This window comes from Panthera pardus, unplaced genomic scaffold, assembly GCF_024362965.1.
Source record: "Panthera pardus isolate Hobbes unplaced genomic scaffold, ASM2436296v1 HiC_scaffold_27, whole genome shotgun sequence".
Taxonomy (NCBI): domain Eukaryota; kingdom Metazoa; phylum Chordata; class Mammalia; order Carnivora; family Felidae; genus Panthera; species Panthera pardus.
Window position 1 is genome coordinate 28917109 of NW_026526843.1, and position 21233 is coordinate 28938341.

Consider the following 21233-nt stretch of genomic DNA (forward strand, 5'->3'; position numbering starts at 1 on the left):
TACATTCCCACCAATAATGCCCGAGGGTTACCTTTTCTCCAAATTCTCACCAACACATTTTTTTGTCTTTTTGATACTAGCTATTCTGACAGATATAAGGTGATATCCCATTATGATTTTGATTTGCATTTCCCTGATGATTAGTGATATTGAGCATCTTTTCTTGTGCTTTTTGGCCATCTGTATGTCTTTGGAAAAATATCTATTTAGGTCCTCTGCCAATTTTTTAATTGGATTTTTTTTTGTTAACTGGGTTGTAGGAGTTCTTTATCTATTTTGGATATTAACCCCTTGTTGGAAATTGGTTTTTCTGTATGGTGTAAGATCGTGGTCCAGTTTCATTCTTTTGCATGTGGCTGTCCAGTTTTCCTAATACCATTTATTAAAGAGACTGTCCTTTTTCCCCATTGTATGTCCTTGCCGCCTTCGGCATGGATTAATTGACCACATAAGCATGGGTTCATTTCTGGGCTATTTATTCTATCCCATTGATATGTGTGTTTGTTTTTATGTCCACATGATACTGTTTTGATTAGGGATTCTTTTGGTTTGTTTTTTAAATATGGAACGCTTCATGAATTTGCGTGCCATACTTGGGCATGCTGATCACTGTATCCTTCTGATTTTAGTATATGTGCTGCTGAAGTGAGCATTGATTACTGTAGTTTTTTTTAATGTTTATTTTTTAAAAGAGAGAATGCATGGGCATATGCGTGTGGTGGAGGGGCAGAGAGAGACCGAGAATCCAAAGCAGGTTGTGCACTGACAGCTGGATGTGGGGCTCGAACTCATGAGCCGTGAGATCATGACCTGAGCTGAAGTTGGTTGCTTAACTGAGCCACCCAGGTGCCCCTGATTAATGGTTTTGCAGTATAGTTTAAAATCAAGAAGCATGATACCCGTGGCTTTGTTGTTCTTTCTCTAGATTAGCTATTTGAGATCTTTAGTGGTTCCATACAAATTTTTAAATTATTTTAAAAATTATCTAGTTCTGTGAAAAATGCCATTGGAATTTTGGTAGGGATTACATTGAGTCTGTAGATTACTTTGGGTAGTATGGATGTTTTAACAATAGTAATTCTTCCAATCCATGAGCACAATATATTTTTCCATTTATTTGTATTGTCTTCAGTTTCTTTCATCAGTATCTTACAGTTTTCCACATACAGGTCTTTCACCTCTTTGGTTAAATTTATTTTTAGGTATTTTATTCTTTTTGTTACAGTTGTAAATGGGATTATTTTCTTGTTCTGTTTCTTGTTTCTTGTTCTGATAGGTTAGTATTAGTGTATGGAAACACGAGACTTTTCTATATTTTGTGTCCTGCAACTTTACTGAATTCATTTGTTTTAATAGCTTTGTGGTGGAGTCTTCAGGGTTTTCTATATACAGTGTCATGTACAGACAGTGACCATTTTACTTCTTCCTTTCCACTTGTATGCCTTTTATTTATTTTCCTTGCCTAATTGCTGTGACCAGACTTCCAATATGATGTTGAATGAGACTGGGAATAGTGGGCATCTTTGTCTTGTTCCTGATCTCAGAGGAAAAGCTTTCAGCATTTCACTGTTGGGTATGATACTAGCTGTGGGTATGTCCTATATGGCCTTTATTTTGTTGAAGTACATCCCCCTACACCCATTTAGTTGAGAGTTTCTATTGTAAATGGCTATTGAATTTTGTCAAATGCTTTTTCTACATCTAATGATGATCATATTATTTCTCCTTTCATTTTGTTAATGTGGGTGTATCATGTTGATTGGTTTGTGGATGTTGAACCGTCCTTTCATCCCTGAAATAAATCCCACTTGATCACTGTGTATGATCCTTTCAGTGTATTGGGTTTTTTTTTTATTTTAACAGTTTTTATTTTTTTAATGTTTATTTTTTGAGAGAGCACAAGTGGGGGAGGGACGGAGAGAGAGAGAGACAGAATCTGAAGCGGGCTTCAGGCTTTGAGCTGTCAGCACAGAGCCCGACATGGGGCTCAAACTCACAAACCGTGAGATCATGACCTGAGCCGAAGTCGAGACTCTTAACTGACTGAGCCACCCAGGTACCCTTCAGTGTATTGTTGAATTCAGTTAACACATGCAAGCTCATCTACCTGTGCTAGTGAGCTATGTGGAAAGTACAGTGATGATTCTAGCACCTTGATCTTCAGGGAGTATATTACCTGTATCTCTTTGCCCCCAGATCAGCAAACATATCTTCCATGTATAGTCTAGGTGCTTTTCAAAAGGCTGTTTTTTCATTGGGTCTTGAGGTGAGCCAGGCTACAAGGGAGCCCTCCAAGAGGGGAATCCCCACTTCCTAGAGTACTTTGGGATCCCTAGAAATCACGTCTGTTGGTTATTTATAATTTTTTTAAATGTTTATTTTTGAAAGAGAGAGCACAAGCGGGGGAGGGGTAGAGGGAGAGAGAGACAGAATCTGAAGCAGGCTCTAGGCTCTGAGCCGTCAGCACAGATCCCAACGTGTGGCTCGAAGCCACGAAGCCACAAACCGTGAGATCATGACCTGAGCCGAAGTCAGTCGCTTAACCCAACTGAGCCACCCAGGTGCCACAAAGTCTGTTGGTTTTTTAAGTCAGATGTTCCCGGGGCTCATCTCTCTGCTGCAAATCACTGAGGCCAGGGTGCCCGAAGTAAGGCACCAATCCCTTGTTCCTCCAAGAGAAGCACCTGACTGGTGAAATCTTTCCCTATTGTGTGTTACAATATCGTGTCTCTGCCTCTCCTACCCATCTTGCTATGATCCTTTTATCCTTTGTTGTAGAGAGCAGTTCATCCAGTTTTCAGATGTTTTTCAAAACAAAATGCTCCATAGAGCTATAGCTGGGGTCTGCTCATGGGAGGAAGTGAGTTTAGGCTGTTATGCTGCCATCTTGGACCCCCCCCCCATCGTCAATGGTTTTGATGACTCCAGCATGGTACTGTATACACTACCTCCCCCAGGATACATATACCCCATTTTACTAACCATCAGGATAGTGGAAAGTACATGAGATATGGAGCCAGAAAACTTGGGTTTGAGTTCAGGCTCTGGTATTTATTAGCTCTGTGATGTTGAATAAGTCACCTGATGTCCCTGACTTTGGAGACTTTAGAAATGCATGTATATCTCTGAAGCATTGAAAAATTCAGTGTATCATACTCCTATTTGGGTGTATATAGTGCCTAGTATCTTAAGGATACTAATCATCACTAAACAAACTTTCCCCCCATTTTAGCTAAGTATGTAGATTCAAAGCTTCGCGCAGGCAACAAAGAAGCTACAGATGAAGAGCTTGAAAAAATGTTGGATAAAATTATGATCATATTTAGATTTATCTATGGTAAGTGTTTTTGCCTTAAAATTTATCTTTTAGAACAGCACTCAACCTGGAGGGAGTATTTATTTGGGAGTTAGATATTTAAATTTGTATTAGATTTGTTGCATTTAATTCATTGGGGTACTTGTGGAATATTACTTAATTGCCTTGTGCTTTGACTTTTCCACTTATTAAGAGCCTTGATTTTTGCTACTTTTTTTAATCTGTTAATGCCAAAGCCACCAGTCGACTAAAACTTTTTTAAAGAAAAGGTAGTCTTCTTTACAGCAAAGAACATTTGAAATGTCCAGCATAAATATCTACCTCTAATGTCTGTTGCATTTAACGAACTTGGGTAAAATGTATAAATTTAAATAACTTGGAGTAATGGTATGATTTATTAAGCACTTGGGAGCAATTGTGTCAGAACTTTTTATTGGAAACTTAGCTGTATTTTATTTTTTTAACATAGGTAAGGATGTTTTTGAGGCCTTCTATAAGAAAGATTTAGCCAAGCGCCTGTTAGTTGGGAAAAGTGCATCTGTAGATGCTGAAAAATCAATGTTGTCCAAACTTAAACATGGTATGATTGTCATTCTTTCTATTCCTTTTCTTTGATTTCTGAGGGACAATGTTACCTTAATTTTTATTTAATTACTTGCCTCTTTCGTTAATCATTATTCAGATGATGAAAATGTAAATTAAGTTTATGAGGTTTCCATCCTATTGTACATCCATCCAAAGCGGTTGCAGTTTTTTAGAAAATAAAGCATTGTTCTTGTTTTTATTATTTGTATAAATATTTCCCATTTATCTTATGCCTAAATAGTAGATAAGGTTACTACAGGATTAAAGAGTTTGGCTCTGAATTAGTGGGGCATACACTTTGGGGTAAGGATTTTTTCATTCTTATGAACAGTTACAGATCATATTTCATGCTAAAATACATTTTACATTTCATGTTTTCAATTTTCAATTGTTTGTTTTCACCACTTTAAAATATTATAAATGTATAAACATCTTTAATAGAATGTGGAGCTGCTTTCACCAGCAAACTTGAAGGAATGTTTAAAGACATGGAACTTTCTAAAGACATCATGATTCAGTTCAAACAGGTAAAAGTGAGTTAAACTCTTACTTAATTTCTCAAACTTAAGTGTATTTAGTTATTTCCTTTCTGTGGTTTGCACTGAAGAGGATAAATAGGAACCTACATTTGTTGTAAATACATCATAGCAGCTGTTCACTGCTATGCTATCATCATCTAATGATGTTCACATTAGAGAAATCACCAATGGAATATATTTGACCTACTTCAGAATTTATTCCCAGTATACACCCAGGGTAACACAAAAGCGAATAAAATGCATCGAACTGAAGTTGGGACAAGGAAAACTGTAGCTAGATCTTGAGAATGGGGCTTTCTCTAACATCCAGTCACTGTTAGTGATTTATATGTTCAAAGCTCACAATGGGGAGAGAGGAGATTCGATAAAATGGTTGTAAAAGGCCTTTGGAGCCATTGGGAATGAAAAGCTTAGATCCACGGTTTTGTAGATGTTGGTTAAGATGATTTTGAAACATTTAAGAGCATAGGTAATAGTGATAGCAAATTAAATTTTCCTCTCAGGGTTTTTGTAATGGCTTCTTTACCACTATATTGCTATGGTGGGAAATGATAGTGGACAACGCAAGAGAAAGAGCAGCAGGATCACGTTCCCATAGTAGTGGCAGAATACGGTTTATTTGCTTTGCTCTTTCCCCTTCTTCTTCCTTCACCACTTCAGGTCACACCCTGCAGGCAGGCAGTGGAGCACGTGAAAAACTGGATACTTGGGCTGGCTGGTGGGGCGAGGAACGGGGGTTGCTACAAGTTGTTCAGGTCACATTAGGCATCTCCAAAGGTGGGGACTGCAGGTGGTAGGGGGAAAAGAATGGACATGAGATTCTACCTATAACAGCCTAGCCAGAAGTGAGAGATTATTGAAGTCGATAATGCCTCTAATGAGGTCACATGATCCTTGTGTGCCTTTGTAATAAAATGTTAGCTAATGCATTTGATAGAGGCTTTGTTTATAGTCCTTTTCTAACAGTTCCCTTTTATTTTAAAGATGGTCAGTGTTGGCATGTAATTTTATAATGGGGAACTTCTTGAATGGGCTATTATTATGACATGAAATGTATGCACTTTTTTAAAGACCTCATTGTGTGTGTTGATCTTATTGTAGTATATGCAAAACCAGAATGTACCTGGGAATATTGAATTAACTGTGAATATCCTGACAATGGGTTATTGGCCAACATATGTGCCTATGGAAGTCCACTTACCACCAGAGGTAAGAGTTGCTGTTCAGGACTTGTGTTATAAGCACAGAAATACATAACACTTCTATTTTGTTTGTCATTGAAAAATAGATACTTTTTAAAGGTTTGTGTCAGCATGCCAACACCAAATGCCAACTGTTTTAATATTTTGCTCTTCCTTTTATTATTCTTGTACTTACATCGTTAGAGCATAGTTAATGATGTCAAGTTTCTGGGTCCAGAGCCAGTTTTCATGACTCTTTTTTCAGTTTTCCAGATTGCACCCATCTTTCTGCCCAGCTCTCAAAAATTCTTGCCCATATATCACCTGGGGGTTGGATTGCTGAGTCAATGGGCTTGAGTAAATCCATCCTAAATTCTGGGGAAATGTCTTAACTCAGGACTGAAGCTTAGAAGCGGGGTTAAGGCTGGAGATAGATATTGAGAATCCTTCATGGAGATGATCATGGAAGCCAAGGGGGTCGAGATCTCCCTCATTAAGAGGAAAAGAATGTAGAAATAGAAAAAAAATAGGGCTGAGACAGAACATTGGAAAAGGTTCGCATCTGGCAGGTGGTAGGAAGAGGAAGGAAACCAACAAAAAAGCAGTCATGAGGTAAAGGAAGCAGCATGATATGGAGGCACAAAGCCACTGGAGGGGAATGTTGCAAAAGAGGGGGTGTTTAAATGTTGCAGAGAGATCGAAGCGTATAAAGGCTGATGAATGCTATTAGATTTGGTAGTTGGCAGATCCCTACTTTACATCAGAGTGATCAGTGGACCTACCAGGTATAAAAACTGATACTAAAAGCTTCCAGAAATTATTGTACATGAGGTGAATAGAAAGAATGGTGAAAGCGATACTGGATACAGAGCTTAAATAAAGCTGTATTTTATTTACTGTAGATGGTAAAACTTCAGGAGATTTTCAAGACATTTTACCTAGGCAAACATAGCGGCAGGAAACTTCAGTGGCAGTCAACCCTAGGACACTGTGTGCTAAAGGCAGAATTTAAAGAGGTAAGTAGATGTTCCCATAACTTAGTGTTCATCTTCTTTTTTTGTTGTTGAGGTCATCCTTTTTTCTCCTTTAAAGACTTTTTATTTGAGTATAGTTGACACACGATGTTACATTAGTTTCAGGTGTACAACATAGTGATTTAACTTCTCTATACATTATACTATGCTCACCACAGAGGTCATTCCTTTTAACTTGACGATTTGTTTTACAAGTTTATCCTAAATATATAACAGTGACTGCTTTGTGTATATTAAGAATGTGGTCTTCATGGTTGAATTGGCTCTGCTGCAAAACCACAAACAGTAACCCTTTTGTTGCCATCCTTTCCCCACCTGTGGATACAGGATTCCCATTTCTACTTCTTGACAGGAACCTTCTTGTTGCTGGGAGCTAGGGAATAGAGTGGATGTAAAGGAGAATAGTTCCCGTATCTAATTTCAAAAAATTCCTGCAACTTTTCATGACTAATTTGAATCTAACAAGTTGAAAATGCATTTGAAATAGTGATTTCTTGCTGCTTGTGAAAAAAATCTGTAGTGATGCAATAAGGCCAAGTTATTAATGTTTGTTTATTTTTGAGAGATAGGGACAGAGTGCGAGCAGGGGAAGAGGAGAGAGGGAGACACAGAATGTGAAACAGGCTTCAGGCTCTGAGCTGTCAGTACACAGCCTGACGTGGGGCTCAAACTCGGGAATGGTGAGACCGTGACCTAGACCGAAGTTGGATGCTTAACTGACTGAGCCACCCAGGCAATAAGGCCAAGTTATTAATTTTCATTACTTTGTTGTTCTGTTTTAATTACAAGACATTTTAAAAAAGACCCATAATAAGGTCACCTAATCCTTCTTTTCTATTTCAGGTAGGATCACACCTAAACCCTACACTGAATGTACTGGCTTTTCTGTATAATGTTAATCCACGTTTCAAAATCCACTGAATGAAAAAATGCTTTTCCTGTTAAAGATTATTGATGATTTGATTAATTTTCATGTGTTTTTTAAAAAATGATGGCTAAACTCTGCTGTTTCTCCAACAGGGTAAAAAAGAACTCCAGGTCTCTCTCTTTCAAACCCTGGTGCTGCTAATGTTTAATGAGGGAGAGGAGTTCAGTTTAGAAGAGATCAAGCAGGCTACTGGAATAGGTTTGTGTTGAGTCAATCAATTAGCAAGCATTATTCAGTGTCTGCTGTGTGCATTCCACTAAGGTTAAGAGCTCTGGGGGGATACAAAGGAATAATCCCTCTTAGCACTCATAATCATGGGGAAAGGGAAAAATGACATTTGTAATAATTTCACAGCCAATAAGTATCAATCTGACTAGGACTGTGTTAAGAGTTTAGTGAAGCAAGAAACGTCTGTGGGCTGGCATAATTGGGAAATCCTTCATGAAGGAGGTGATATTTGAGGTGGCCTTCAAGTTTTAGTTAGGGAGGTGGCATATGCTGCCAGGGGAGATAGTGTGAGAAAAGTCTTGGTAAGAATGAGCACAGTGTGGGCAGGATTCACGAAGAATGTAACTGCAGCATCGAATAGTGAGATAACAAGGGTAGGTAAGATGAATAGAGCCTGATCATGGAGAGCCTTGAAGATCTAGCAAATGAAACCTGCATTGTAGGGTCTCAAGTATGAGACATCATGAAAGTGGCTTATTTACACAACTTACCTGGAATCAATAGACAATAGGGCAGCTTGGAGGATGAAGAGATGCCAGTCCAGAAACTAGTCGGGGTAATTCAGGCTTAAACCGATAAGGGGCTTCGATTTGAATGAGGCCAACGAGAATGGATAAGAGGCATCAATCTCTAAGGAAGCAGCTACTAGGTACATGAAGGAAAAAGGGGAAGGACAGTTAAAAGATGATGCCAGGGTTTCTCACCAGAGTGGATTGGTAGTTTCAGGACTAACAATTAGAAAGAATATACAGTTTTATGGGGAAGATAATGAATAAAATTTTAGACATATTGGAGTTGATAAACAGCCAAGTGGAGGTGTCTTTTGAATGTGGGACTAGAAGGAAGTGAGATGTCATTTCTGAAGATTTGGTAGTTATTCACGTGGAATAATTGGAGCCTTTAGAGAACCACAGGAAAAAGGCCATTGGATAGGGCAAAGAGGAAGACATTGACCTTGGGGAAAAAAGGAAACAGTTTTAATCGAGGGATGGGGTAGAAGCTAGATTGAGATGAACGTAGCTGTTTATGTTGATGAGCTAGTAACAAATAATCCACTATTTCTTCTTCAGAGGATGGAGAATTAAGGAGAACACTGCAGTCATTGGCCTGTGGCAAAGCTAGAGTTCTGGCAAAAAATCCAAAGGGCAAAGATATTGAAGATGGTGACAAGTTCATTTGTAATGATGATTTCAAACACAAACTTTTCAGGATAAAGATCAATCAAATCCAGATGAAAGAAACGGTATCTCTTTTGCATTCTCCTTGTCCCGATGCACTGGAATTACATGTGTTCGTAATAAAAATGTATAAAGAAGGTTTCATACCTGTACTATTGGCACTAGCGTTTTCTGTGCTTATATTTAGCTCAGTATATTTCAGTACTTGATCTTGCAGTATTTTGGGGTGGGGGGGGAAGTACACACAACTGGGCCTGATACTCAAGATAGTTCTGTATTCTGCTTTTTTTGCTTAATATTAAATCTTTAGAATATTCTATGCCCTTAAATATCTTCATAAAATGTCAAGTGGCTACACAGTGTTCTTTTACATGGCCATTATAATTTATTCAACCAATGCCTGCTGGACGATTAAATTCTTAATTTCTTAGTGCTGTAAACAAAACTGCCAGAAATATCTTTGTGCTTTAATCTCTCTGAGACTTCCTTTATGATAAATTCATGGAGGTACGTATTTTTTGGGTTAAAGAGTATGAACAATTTAAGAATCTTAAAACTGATGTTGTATTGTGTTCTAGAAAGACTGGACTAATTTATACTCTGTCTAGCAACAAGAATGCCTGTCTTACTGGTGCCCTCACCAGCAGCACTAAAGATTGTTTTACTTTTTAAATCTGCACCAATTTGCTGGGTGAAAACTCTGGATGATTTAGTTAGTATTTCTTTGATTAACAGTGAAGTTTTTGTTTCTGCTATTTGAATTTGTAAGGGACTTGTATTGTGGAAACAAACAACTGCGGCATTTCCTGACATCATTTGGTTTCAGTTCCAAAGGTTTAATGCAGTACATGAGGAAAAATTTTAATGTGAGACAGAGGGCAGTATCTCAGACAAGTTCCTGTTTTATACACATTCACATCAAAGGTGTCATATTCCCTTAGAAGATTACTGTGTCCTTTTACAACATTTATGCTGTATCAGAAAGAAATGGGCTGCAAAAAGCCCAAACTCTTAGGTGCTAAAGATGAACATTTTTGCCTTAGCATTAAAATTGATAAACTGACTCATAAACAACCTAAATTTCTGGTGGTTTTGAACAACTATAATAACTTAACACTGCATTTCTGATTTATGTATTATAAAATAATTTTTAAAAAGTTTGACTCCAGTTAGTACCATACTTTAAGTCAGAGATCAGAGTCCATCACTTCTACGGAAAAGCTAATGTCATAAAGAAATCTGGTCAATAACCCCTTATGACACATTAACCAATATTGGCATTACTTCATTGGTACAGGACAATATAATTAGGACAGAAAGGTATTGTTTTTACTGTCATCGTCTGTATTTATAAGCATTCTGTAAATAATTCAATATATTTAAATCATTAATTAACAGTATGTCATGGCCCTAAAATTTTCAGTTTGTGTAAGCAAATTTCACTTAAGGTGCAGTTCCTAAGTTTGAAAAAATTTTGTTGTTAGGTTGAAGAACAAGCAAGCACTACAGAAAGAGTATTTCAGGACAGACAGTACCAAATTGATGCTGCAATTGTTCGAATCATGAAGATGAGAAAGACGCTTAGCCACAATCTTCTTGTTTCAGAAGTGTACAACCAGTTGAAATTTCCAGTAAAGGTAGGTACTTGTATATTTTTGTATTGAGCTTGTTACATAAAAAGAACATGTCAGATTTTCAGGCACGAATCTTTTCTTTTAAGTTTATTTATTTTGAGAGAGGGAGAGAGAATCCCAAGCAGACTCCGCGCTGTCAGTGTGGAGCCCAGCGTGGGGCTCAAACTAACAGAGATCGTGACCTGAGCTGAAACCCAAGAGTTGGACACTTAATCAACTGAGCCACCTAGGCGTCCCCAGACATGAATCTTAAAAACATAGATTGATTTCTCCTGCTCATATATCTGTGATTCCCCCCCACAAAAAAACCCTTTGTTATCATATGTGGATAGCTGTGACAACAGGGAAAACTATTTATAAGAGCTCTTCTTATACCTGAAAGTTTAGCTGCTAAATGCAAAATTTTCAGGTTCATTCATGTTATTTCTTTTGATCTTGTTTTATTTTTGTTTATATTTTCTTTTTGAACTACTTTGATATTTTGACAGATTTGGTTATTTTCAGTTATATCTTGTTTTATTTAGCTTATGTAAGTGTCCATTAAAAACTATAGAGACAGGGGTTCCTGGGCGGCTCAGTTCAAGTCATGATCTCACTGTTCTTGAGTTCGTGCCTCGCATTGGGCTCTGTGCTAACAGTGGGGAGCATACTTGGGATTCTCTCTCCCTCTTGTCTGCCCCTTCCCGCCTCAAAATTAATAAACTTTAAAGAAAAAATTCTATACAGATAACTAGCCATCATTAGGCATCTTTTTGAGAAGTTTAGCAGTTCTGGCAACCTGAAATTGGTCATTAAATGGACATGTTCCAGTGTAGATGTTCAATATTAAAGTGGCTTAGACAATGTGGTGTTTTACTGGCCTATTTTTCAATTTTTTTTTTTTTGAGAAGATTTCCAAACCTTTGTTATGATAAAGACTTCATAGAGTTTGGATAAACTCTTGGCTCTTGAGGTTCTCATGAGCTTTAGGCTTAGGTAAATCACTTCGTCTTGTTTTGTAAAATGGAGATAATCTATTTAAATCGTAGGTTTAGGGGCGCCTGGGTGGCTCAGTCGGTTGGGCGTCCGACTTCGGCTCAGGTCAGGATCTCGCGGTCTGTGAGTTCGAGCCCCGCGTCAGGCTCTGTGCTGACCACTCAGAGCCTGGAGCCTGTTTCGGGTTCTGTGTCTCCCTCTCTCTCTGACCCTCCCCCATTCATGCTCTGTCTCTGTCTCAAAAATAAATAAATGTTAAAAAAAATTAAAAAAAAAATAAATAAATCGTAGGTTTATTGTGAGGCTTAAATGAGGTATGATATATGTACAAAACTTAATTAGCTTTGGGCCTGGCATGTAGTAAGTGCTCATTAGCAATTAATGCTAATAAGACAGGCTTTCTCTCTTCTCCAAATCTAATACTGCCTTCTCGTTACCATGCTCTTATCCATATGCTCTGCCTTACAACCATTTCACCTCCAGCCAAAGAGATCACTGGTGCTACGGCAATTAAAGGATTTCTGTAATACTGTTTTTTGGCTTCCCCATCAGACCACTTTCCTTCTTCAGCCTTCTCAAGTGGCCATTTTATGCAATCTGAAAAACTCTATTAGCAAGATAACATTTTTTTTTATAGGCTAGATACAAAAGACAATGAGATTTTGTCATCCAAGAGCTAAGAATGCAAACATGAGAACAAGTTATAAGCTTTCTTGATTTTTCAACCATAGGTAGAGTTCAGATATCCAAATTGTTTATAGTAGATAACAGGTAAATCTTAAACCTGAAATACAGAGACCTGAATAATGAAATGGTAATTCACTTATCAGACCATTTGTTGTAGTATTTTTGTAAATAGTGTTTTCTGCAGTACATTTTTTAAATCTTAATTTATAAAAATACAACCTGACTTTGAGAACTACCTTTTGCCCAAATTTAAGGTCTACTTGGTCTTTTCAGACTCTCTTAGCAAAACTAAATAGCATTCTGGTTCCTAAACTGTAATGTATTCCTCCTGTGAAGTTACGATAAGTTAGTCTTTTGTATTTGTGCAGAGAATAGCTGGTTCTTTTTTTTTTTTTTAAATGTTTTATTTATTTAGAGAGAATGCGAGCAGGGGAGGGGCAGAGAAGGGAGAGAGAATCCCAATCCCGTGCTGACAGTGCAGAGCCTGATGTAGGGCTTGAACTCATGAACCGTGAAATCATGACCTGAGCCAAAATCAAGAGTTGGACACTTAACCAACTGAGCCACCCAGGCTCCCTGAAAATAGCTGGTTCTTAAAAGACTTCCTTTGGGTTGCCTGGGTAGCTCAGTCTGACTCCAGCTCAGGTCATGATCTCATAGTTTTTGGGCCCCGTGTCAGGCTCTGTGCTAACAGTTCAGAGCCTGGATCCTGCTTCAGATTCTGTGTTTCCCTTTCTGTCTCTGCCCCTCCCCCACTCATGTTCTAGCTCTCTTTCTCAAAAAATAAAAAATAAACATTAAAAAAAATTTTAAAGCTATCTTTAAAATAGAAAAGTAACAGTATTGTATAATGATATGACAAGACGTGACAGTATATGTACAGTATAAAAACATTTCTTAATCTGGTTTTATTTTCATTGTATTTTTTTTCTTTAAAAAAGTAAGGAGATAAAATACATTAAATTAGTCAGCCAAAAAAATTTTTTAATGGGGTGTTGGTACATGGGCTTGAGCCAATGATGATGAGGTTTGCACTGAAAATTTGCCTTCTTTTACAGCCTGCTGATCTTAAGAAGAGAATAGAATCCTTAATTGATCGGGATTACATGGAAAGAGATAAAGAAAATCCAAACCAATACAATTATATTGCATAAACATTGGCCTCTGAGTATTTGGTATCATATACAGTAGCAGTGGATAAACTAACCTGTTGATCCTATATTATTTGACTTCTTTTATACTACCAATGACCAAATGAAGCAGTGTAATGGAAATAGTTGAGTCGACTTTTTCAGTGGTTAACATGCCCATTTAAAGAGTTAATACTTAACCTTTAAGAAGAATGTTGTTGAACTCTTTGCATGTTATTTAGTATGATGTGCAGAAAATTCTTAAGAAAGTACCTGGTCTTCATGATTCCTCTTTGGAACTGGGAAAGAGGTCCCTAAGGCTATTAAAAAAAAAAAGAGGGGGGGGTTCTTATACACCATTAATTATGAAGCAAAAGGTTTATTTGCTTAAAATGTCATTTAAAGATACTTAAACTGCATGCAAACTTTATTTACTGTACAGAGTTCTGGATGTATTTATCAAATAGAAAAACCACCCTGGACTTGGTTGTTCACATGTTTTGTGATTTCCCTTGAAAAGAAAAATAAGTTGTCGTAGCTATTGATATTTTACTAAGTAATGTTCTGTTACACTGAAAGGGATGTTTAAAAAAACTTATTTGGAAACAAGTTTTCAAGTAGAGGGACAGTTGCTTATGTAATCTCTTGTATATACACATCCTAAGGTGTTCCATCTATGACTGTGGGATGTGTGTATATGGCTTAGCCCTGAGTTTACTGTTCTGATTAACAGGTACTTATAAAAATAGCTGAAATAGAAAATTGCTGATCAGCTGTACTGGAAGATATGGTAAGAGAGAAAAAAATCCAACTCTTCATATGAAAAGTGAATACGATATGAACATTGCAAAAGAGACCAAAACCCATGTGTTTTGTAAATTTTTACAGAAGCAAAAATCATCAACTAGTTTTCAACTTCCTTTAGACTTTAATGTTGTTTGGACAGTTTTATCTTTAACTTGGACCAATTGTTAGATTGTTACAGGCTTCCTAGGATTTAGCATTCCTATTTTCTCTACCAAAGTTTTTTTGGGAAGCACCCCAACTCCTTTTTGTTGCTAAATAAACCTTTCATCCTTCTTCTGACTTCCTAAAGACCTAGATATAAAGGTCCTCTTCCTTTATTTTCCCTATATACCTCCTAGTCAGGAATTCCAAAATCTGTATTATGTTCATCTTACTCCTTTCAAAATTTCTTGAAGAGTTCTCATAGCCAGCCACTGGACATCTACTTTTCAGGGGAATGTCCTAGGATTGTTCATACATAGAAAATAGCAAAAGTATTGTTATTCAAATTGGTAATGTGAGTAAAAAGGCTTCTCTGTAGCATCAGTTGGGTTTTTTTGTTTTTGTGGGTTTTTTTTGTTTTTTTTTTTTTTTTTTTTTTTTTGCTTGTTGGTTTTTCCTTGAGAATTGATCTTGGAGGAGAAGCAGAAAATTTGTTTGGATTTTTAAAAATCAGAATTGCTTTGATGTTTTTGGCAACAGTAGATTTCCTTGACTATTTGGAGCCATTAGAAAAAATACCTAGATCCTAACCATCAACCGAGGAGACATTTGGCTCTTGTGTCTACTATTGATTGTTTTCTTGAGTTCTCAAGACCTGTGACCAGCTGTTATTAAAAAGTTGCCTGTTTCTCTGATTGCATCAACTTGCACACTGTTAACAATATGTGGTATTTAGAATGCCTTCCTGATTATTTTTGAGTGTGGCCATTGTCTGTATTTTCTCAGCTTCTCCCTGGTTTCCTTGCATGAGCTCATCTGACAAGGAAATGCAGTTATTTTGTTTGTCCTCTCTCCACACTGGACCATCTCTGTCAGTGTTCTAACTCATCCCAGGTGGTCTCTGAGATATACAGACTATCCCACAATACTCAATAGTTCCTTTTAGGGAATTTCTAGGTAGAATTGGTCCCTGTTAGGAGGAGACTCTTGGTGTCACTTTTGTTATCTTGAAAGCTGGTCCCTTCCCTGAGGCTCTTAATTTTTTGAAAACTTGATGCTGTTTCAACTGAAAAATTGGCAAGACTATTAAAAAAAAGTTGAAGGGAGCTGTTTAAGAAATTGACAAGTAATTGCAAAAAACATTGGGTAATTGTGACTTTCAGTTGTTCTGTATCAGTTAAATTTTTGTGCTCTTTTCCCTGTGTACGTGGTGGTTCTATTTTTCTCCAATAAAACTTTTATTTAAAAAAAGTTTCTGGAGAAGATCTTTAAAACTGAAGTATTGTAAGAAAGTTATGAAACCACAAACTTTGCATCTTCCTAATGACTTCATGCATTCATATTTGTCAATTTTGTTATTTAAAATTTTCTCTTTTTTATGTTTGTGGTGGTTTGGTGATAATGCTATAGGAATGTGAAGGAGGGTGAGTCAAATTCTCAGGAATTCTCAAGGTGAGTATTTATTCTTTAGTGTCAATATTGTAGAAAAATCAAGTGCAAGTATAAACACGGTTTCATTCAAATTCTCAAAAGTTTAATAGTTTCATAAAGTCACCATGAAACTAGATTTACGTTGAGGGAAGAATAAAAGATAAAATACTTTCGTTTTTAGTAACGGCACTTGATCTTCCTTTTCTATTCATATGAATTCTAGGTCATACACTCTCACTGTTAAGATGCTCCTCAAGAACCTTACCAAGCCAGGAATCAGGAAGCTTTTTTTGAACCCAGTTTGTGAGTCTGCTGAACAGTCTTAACATTAGGTCTTGCCATACTCTTGAAAATTCTTCTCTTTGTACATGTGTGTACAGTTCAGGAAACTAGTTGATGCTGTTTAGGCAACTGTGTCTCAAGATTTTCAAAAGCTTGTTTTTTAATCTTTGTATCCATACATCTTTTTTTACATTAGCTGTTTTTTTTTTTTATTTTAATGACCATTCTGATTTATGCTGTGAATGGCAGGACGTGTTATAAATGTGTTCTGTTCCATCATCTACATAAAATTGCCAAAGTAAATTGTCCATTAAAAAGAAAAGAGCAGGGGTGCCTGGGTGGCTCATTTGGTTGTGTCTGACTCTTGATTTTGGCTCAGGTCATGATCTCACGGTTCGTGAGGTCAAACCCCTTATTGGCCTCTATGGTGGCAGCGTGAAACCTGCTTGGGATTCTCTCCCCCCACTTCTCTCTGCCCTTCCCTCACGCTTGCGCTAGCATGCTCTCTATCAGGATAAACGAACATTAAAACGTATTTCTATGTATTTTGTTTTGATGCTCTTGCAAATTGAATTGTTTTCTTTATTTTTCAGATTGTTCATTGCTAGCACATACAATTTTTTTTAATCTTATTTTTAAGTAATTTCTACATCCAACGTGGGACTCAAACTCACAACCCTGAGATCAAAAGTTGCATGCTCTACTGACTGAGCCAGCCAGGTGACCCATACACAATTTTTTTGTGTGTTTATCTTACACCCTATAACTTTGCTGAATTTGATTATTGGGTCTAATATATTTTTGTGGATTTTTAAGGATTTTCTATTGTCTGTGAATAGAGTTAAGTTTTTGCTTTTTCCTTTCCAATGTGGGTGTGTTTTATTTCTTTTACTTGCCTACCTACTATCTCTGTCTGGAGCTCCCAATATGATGTTGAATAGAAGTGGCTAAAGCAGGCATCCTTGTCTTGTTCATCATCTTAGGGGGAAAGCTTTCAGTCTTTTGCTGTTAAGTATGATGTTAGCTGTGGGTGCTCCACAAATGCTCTTTATCATCTTTTATTCTTAGGTTTCTGAGTTCCTGTCATTAAAGACTGTTGAGATTTGTCCAATGCTTTTTCTGCATCAATTCAGACAATTGTGACTTTTTTCCTTTGTTCTATTAAATTGGTGTATTACATCTATTGGTTTTCATATGTTGAACCACCTTTGCATGCCTGACATAAATCCCACTTCATCATGGTGTATAATCTTTTTAATATGTTGTCATTTTGGGTTGCTAGTATTTTGATGAGGATTTTTGCGTTATATATTCATAAGGGATATTGATTGGTCTGTAGTAATCTTGTGTCTTTGGCTTTGCTATCAGTTGAAATAGTTACACAGTGTTATTTCCTCCTCTGTTTTTTGACAACTTTGAGAAGGGTTGGTGTTAATTCTTTAAATATTTGCACCCGTAGAGATATCTGGTTCTGGGCTTTTCTCTGTGGAGAAATTTTTAATTCATTCAGTCTCTTTGCTCATAGATCTGTTCAGGTTTTCTGTTTCTTCTTGAGTCAGATACAGTGTTTTGTCTCTAGGAGTTTGTTGATTTCATTTTGGTTATCCAATTTGTTGGTGTACAATTGTTCACAGTGGTTTTTAAAAACTTTTTTTAACATTCATTTATTTTTGAGAGGTAGAGTGTGAGCAGGGAAGGGGCAGAGAGAGAGGGAGATAAAGAATCTGAAGCAGCTTCCAGGCTCTGAGCTGTCAGCACAGAGCCCAGCACGGGGCTTGAACTCACATACTGTGAGATCATGACCTGAGCCGAAGTTGGTGCTTAACCCACTGAGCCACCCAGGCACCCCTGATTGTTCTTTTTGATATATCGACCCTTAATATATATTATCGTTCCTTGTCTCTTGTACAGTTTTTTACTTAAGAGTTCATTTTGTCTGATAGTAATAGAGCCACTCTAGCTCTCTCTTGGTTACTGTTTGCATACAATATCTTTTTCCATTCTTTCTCACAACCTTTTTTGTGTTTGGGGTCTAAAGTGAGTCTCTTGTAGATAGCCTGTAGTTAATGTGTTTTTAATCCATTCTTCCAGTCTCTGCCTTTTTAAATTGGAGACTTTAAGCCATTTATACTTAAAATAATGACTGATAGGACACCTGGGTGGCTCAATCATTAAGCATCTGACTCAACTCAGGTCATGATCTCATGGTTCCTGAGTTTGAGCCCTGCACCAAGCTCTGCTGACAGCCTGGAGCCTGATTTGGATTATGTGTGTCTCTCTCTGCTACTCCCATGTTCACACTCTTGTCTGTTTCTTTCAAAAGTAAATAAAACATTAAAAAAAATTTTTTTAGGGGTGCCTGGGTGGCTCAGTTAAGCTTCCAACTTCAGCTCAGGTCATAATCTCACAGTTTGTGAGTTCCAGCCCCCATAGGGGTCTCTGCTGTCAGCGCAGAGCCCGCTTTGGATTCTCTCTCTCTCTCTCTCTCTCTCTCTCTCTCTCTCTCTCCCTCCCTCTCTCTCCCTCCCTCTCTCCCTCTGCTCACTCACTCTTCTTCCTCTCTCCTGATCACGCTCTCCCTCTCTCTCAAAAATAAACATTAACAATTTTTTTTTTAATTTTTTTACATGACTGATAAAACTGCCATTTTGCTGTTTGCTGTATATCTTATACTTCTGTCAACACCTTTATTACTGTTTTTTGTGTTTGATTTTTTTTTTGTAGTATACTGGATGGATTCCCTTCTCATTCCTTCTCTCCGTCATTCTAGTTATTTTCTTGGTGGTTAGGGGTTTGCAATTGACATCTTAAATTTACGACAGTCTAGTGTGAATTAATACAAACTTAGCTGCAATAGTATACAAAAACTGTATACAACTCTGCCCTCCTCCTTTGTGTAGTTATTGTCACAAATTATATCTTTATACGTTGTATGTCCACTAACATAGAGGTAAAATCCTTTTCATGTTTCTTAAATCAGTCTTAAGTAGCCAGTTAGGCATGAAGTTGAAAATAATTATCAAGGAGTGAGTTGTTTCACGTATTTAAGTATTTTGTGATAATTAAAAGTCCCTGCTGTGCATAAAAGTATTTTCTTGCTGTTAATTACTGTGTATCAGGAGTTATTTTTTAAGACATTTTCCAGACAGTTTTTAATATTATGTATATCTATTTCATTGTTTATTTGTTATTTATTGTCAAGCTAGCTAATGAGCGTAGTCTTGGCTTCAGGAGTAGATTCCCATGATTCATCCCTTACATATGCTACCCAGTGCTCATCCCAACAAGTGCCCTCCTCAGTGCCCATTACCCATTTTCCCCATCCCCCCAACCCCCACTCCCATCAACCCTCAGTTCTCTGTATTTAAGAATCTATTATGGTTTGCCTCCCTCTTTGTATCTTATTTTTCCTTCGCTTCCCCTGTGGTCATCTGTTAAGTTTCTCAAATTCCACATTGAGTGAAATTATATGATACCTGTCTTTCTCCGCCTGACTTATTTCGCTTAGCATAATAACCCTCCAGTTCTATCCACATTGTTAGATAAAGATTTCATTCTTTATCGTCACTGAGTTTTCCATTGTGTATATGTAGCACATCTTTATCCATTCATCAGTTGATGGACATTTGGCCCCTTCCTAATTTGGCTGTTGTTGATAACACTGCTATAAACACTGGGGTGCACGTGTCCCTTGGAATCAGCACTCCTGTTATGCTTTGGATAAATTCCTAGTAGTGCGATGGCTGGGTCATAGGGTTATTCTATTTTTAATTTTTTGAGGAACCTCCACACTGTTTTCCAGAATGACTGCACCAGTTTGCATTCCACCAACAGTACAAGAGGGTTCCCATTTCTCCACATCCACGCCAGCATCTGTTGTTTCCTGAGTTGTTAATTTTAGCTGCTCTGACTGGTGTGAGGTGGTATCTCCATGTGGTTTTGATTTGTATTTCCCTGATGATGAGCAATGTTGGGCATTTTTCCATGTGTCTGTTAGCCATCTGGATACCTTTTTTAGAAGAAGTTTAGTAAGTTCTTTATAGATTTTGGATACTAACCCTTTATCTGATATGTCATTTGCAAATATCTTCTCCCATTCCATTGATTGCCTTTTAATTTTGTTGACTGTTTCCTTCACTGTGCAGAAGCTTTTTATCTTGATGAGGTCCCAATAGTTCATTTTTGCTTTTATTTCCCTTGCCTTTGGTGACATGTCAAGTAAGAAGCTGCTGCAGCAAGGTTAAAGAGGTTGCTGCCTGTTTTCTCCTGTAGGATTTGATGGTTTCCTATCTCACATTGAGGTCTTTAATCCATTTTGGATTTATTTTTGTGTGGTGTAAGAAAGTGGTCCAGTTCATACTTCTGCATGTTGCTGTCCAGTTCTCCCAGCACCATTTGCTAGAGACTGTCTTTTTTCATTGGATACTCTTCCATGGTTTGTTGAAGATTAGTTGGCCATACATTTGTGAGTCCATTTCTGGAATCTCTATTCTATTCCATTGGTCTATGTGTCTGTTTTTGTGGCAATACCATACTGTCTTGACGATTACAGCTTCCTGGTAGAGGCTAAAGTCTGGGATTGTGATGACTCCCTCTTTGGGTTTCTTCAACGTTACTTCAGCTATTCACGGTCTTCTGTGGTTCCATACAAATTTTAGGATTGTTTGTTCTAGCTCTGTGAAGAATGCTGGTGTTACGTTGTTTGGGGTTGCACTGAATATGTAGATTGCTTTGTGTAGTATTGACATTTTAACAATATTTGTTCTTCCGATCCATGAGCATGGGATGTTTCTCCATTTCTTTGGGTTGTCTTCACGTTCTTAAGCTTTCTATAGTTTTCAGCATACAGATGTTTTACCTCTTTGGTAAGGTATATTCTTAGGTATTTTATGGTTCTTGGGGAAATTGTAAATGGGATCAATTCCTTTCTATCTCTTTGTATTGCTTCATTATTGGTATATAGAAATGCAATCAATTTCTGTACTTTGATTTTATATCCTGCGACATAGCTGAATTCATGTATCAGCTCTGGCAGTTTTTTGGTGGAGTCTTTTGGGTTCTCCATGTAGAGTATCATGTCATCTGCGAAGAGTGAAAGTTTGACTACTTGTTTGCCAATTTTGATGCCTTAAAAGGCAATTTTGTTGTCTGATTGCT

General features: G+C 37.3%; 1 protein-coding gene across 6 annotated transcripts in view; it reads left to right on the top strand.

Annotated features, from left to right (window-relative positions):
• Positions 1-13897, top strand: part of CUL4B (cullin 4B) — a 40667-nt gene extending 26770 nt beyond the window's left edge. For 3 of the 6 annotated variants that reach the window (XM_019421831.2, XM_019421834.2, XM_019421835.2), the window contains exons 13-21: positions 3233-3337; positions 3786-3896; positions 4343-4434; positions 5542-5649; positions 6524-6637; positions 7676-7781; positions 8882-9054; positions 10474-10626; positions 13344-13897. In XM_019421831.2, the coding sequence (XP_019277376.1) occupies positions 3233-3337; positions 3786-3896; positions 4343-4434; positions 5542-5649; positions 6524-6637; positions 7676-7781; positions 8882-9054; positions 10474-10626; positions 13344-13439 (1058 nt within the window). In that variant the 3' untranslated portion in view covers positions 13440-13897. The remainder of the gene's footprint in view (positions 1-3232; positions 3338-3785; positions 3897-4342; positions 4435-5541; positions 5650-6523; positions 6638-7675; positions 7782-8881; positions 9055-10473; positions 10627-13343) is intronic. The other 3 variants (XM_019421832.2, XM_019421836.2, XM_053892097.1) reach the window with 1 other exon arrangement.
• Positions 13898-21233: the final 7336 nt, after the last annotated feature.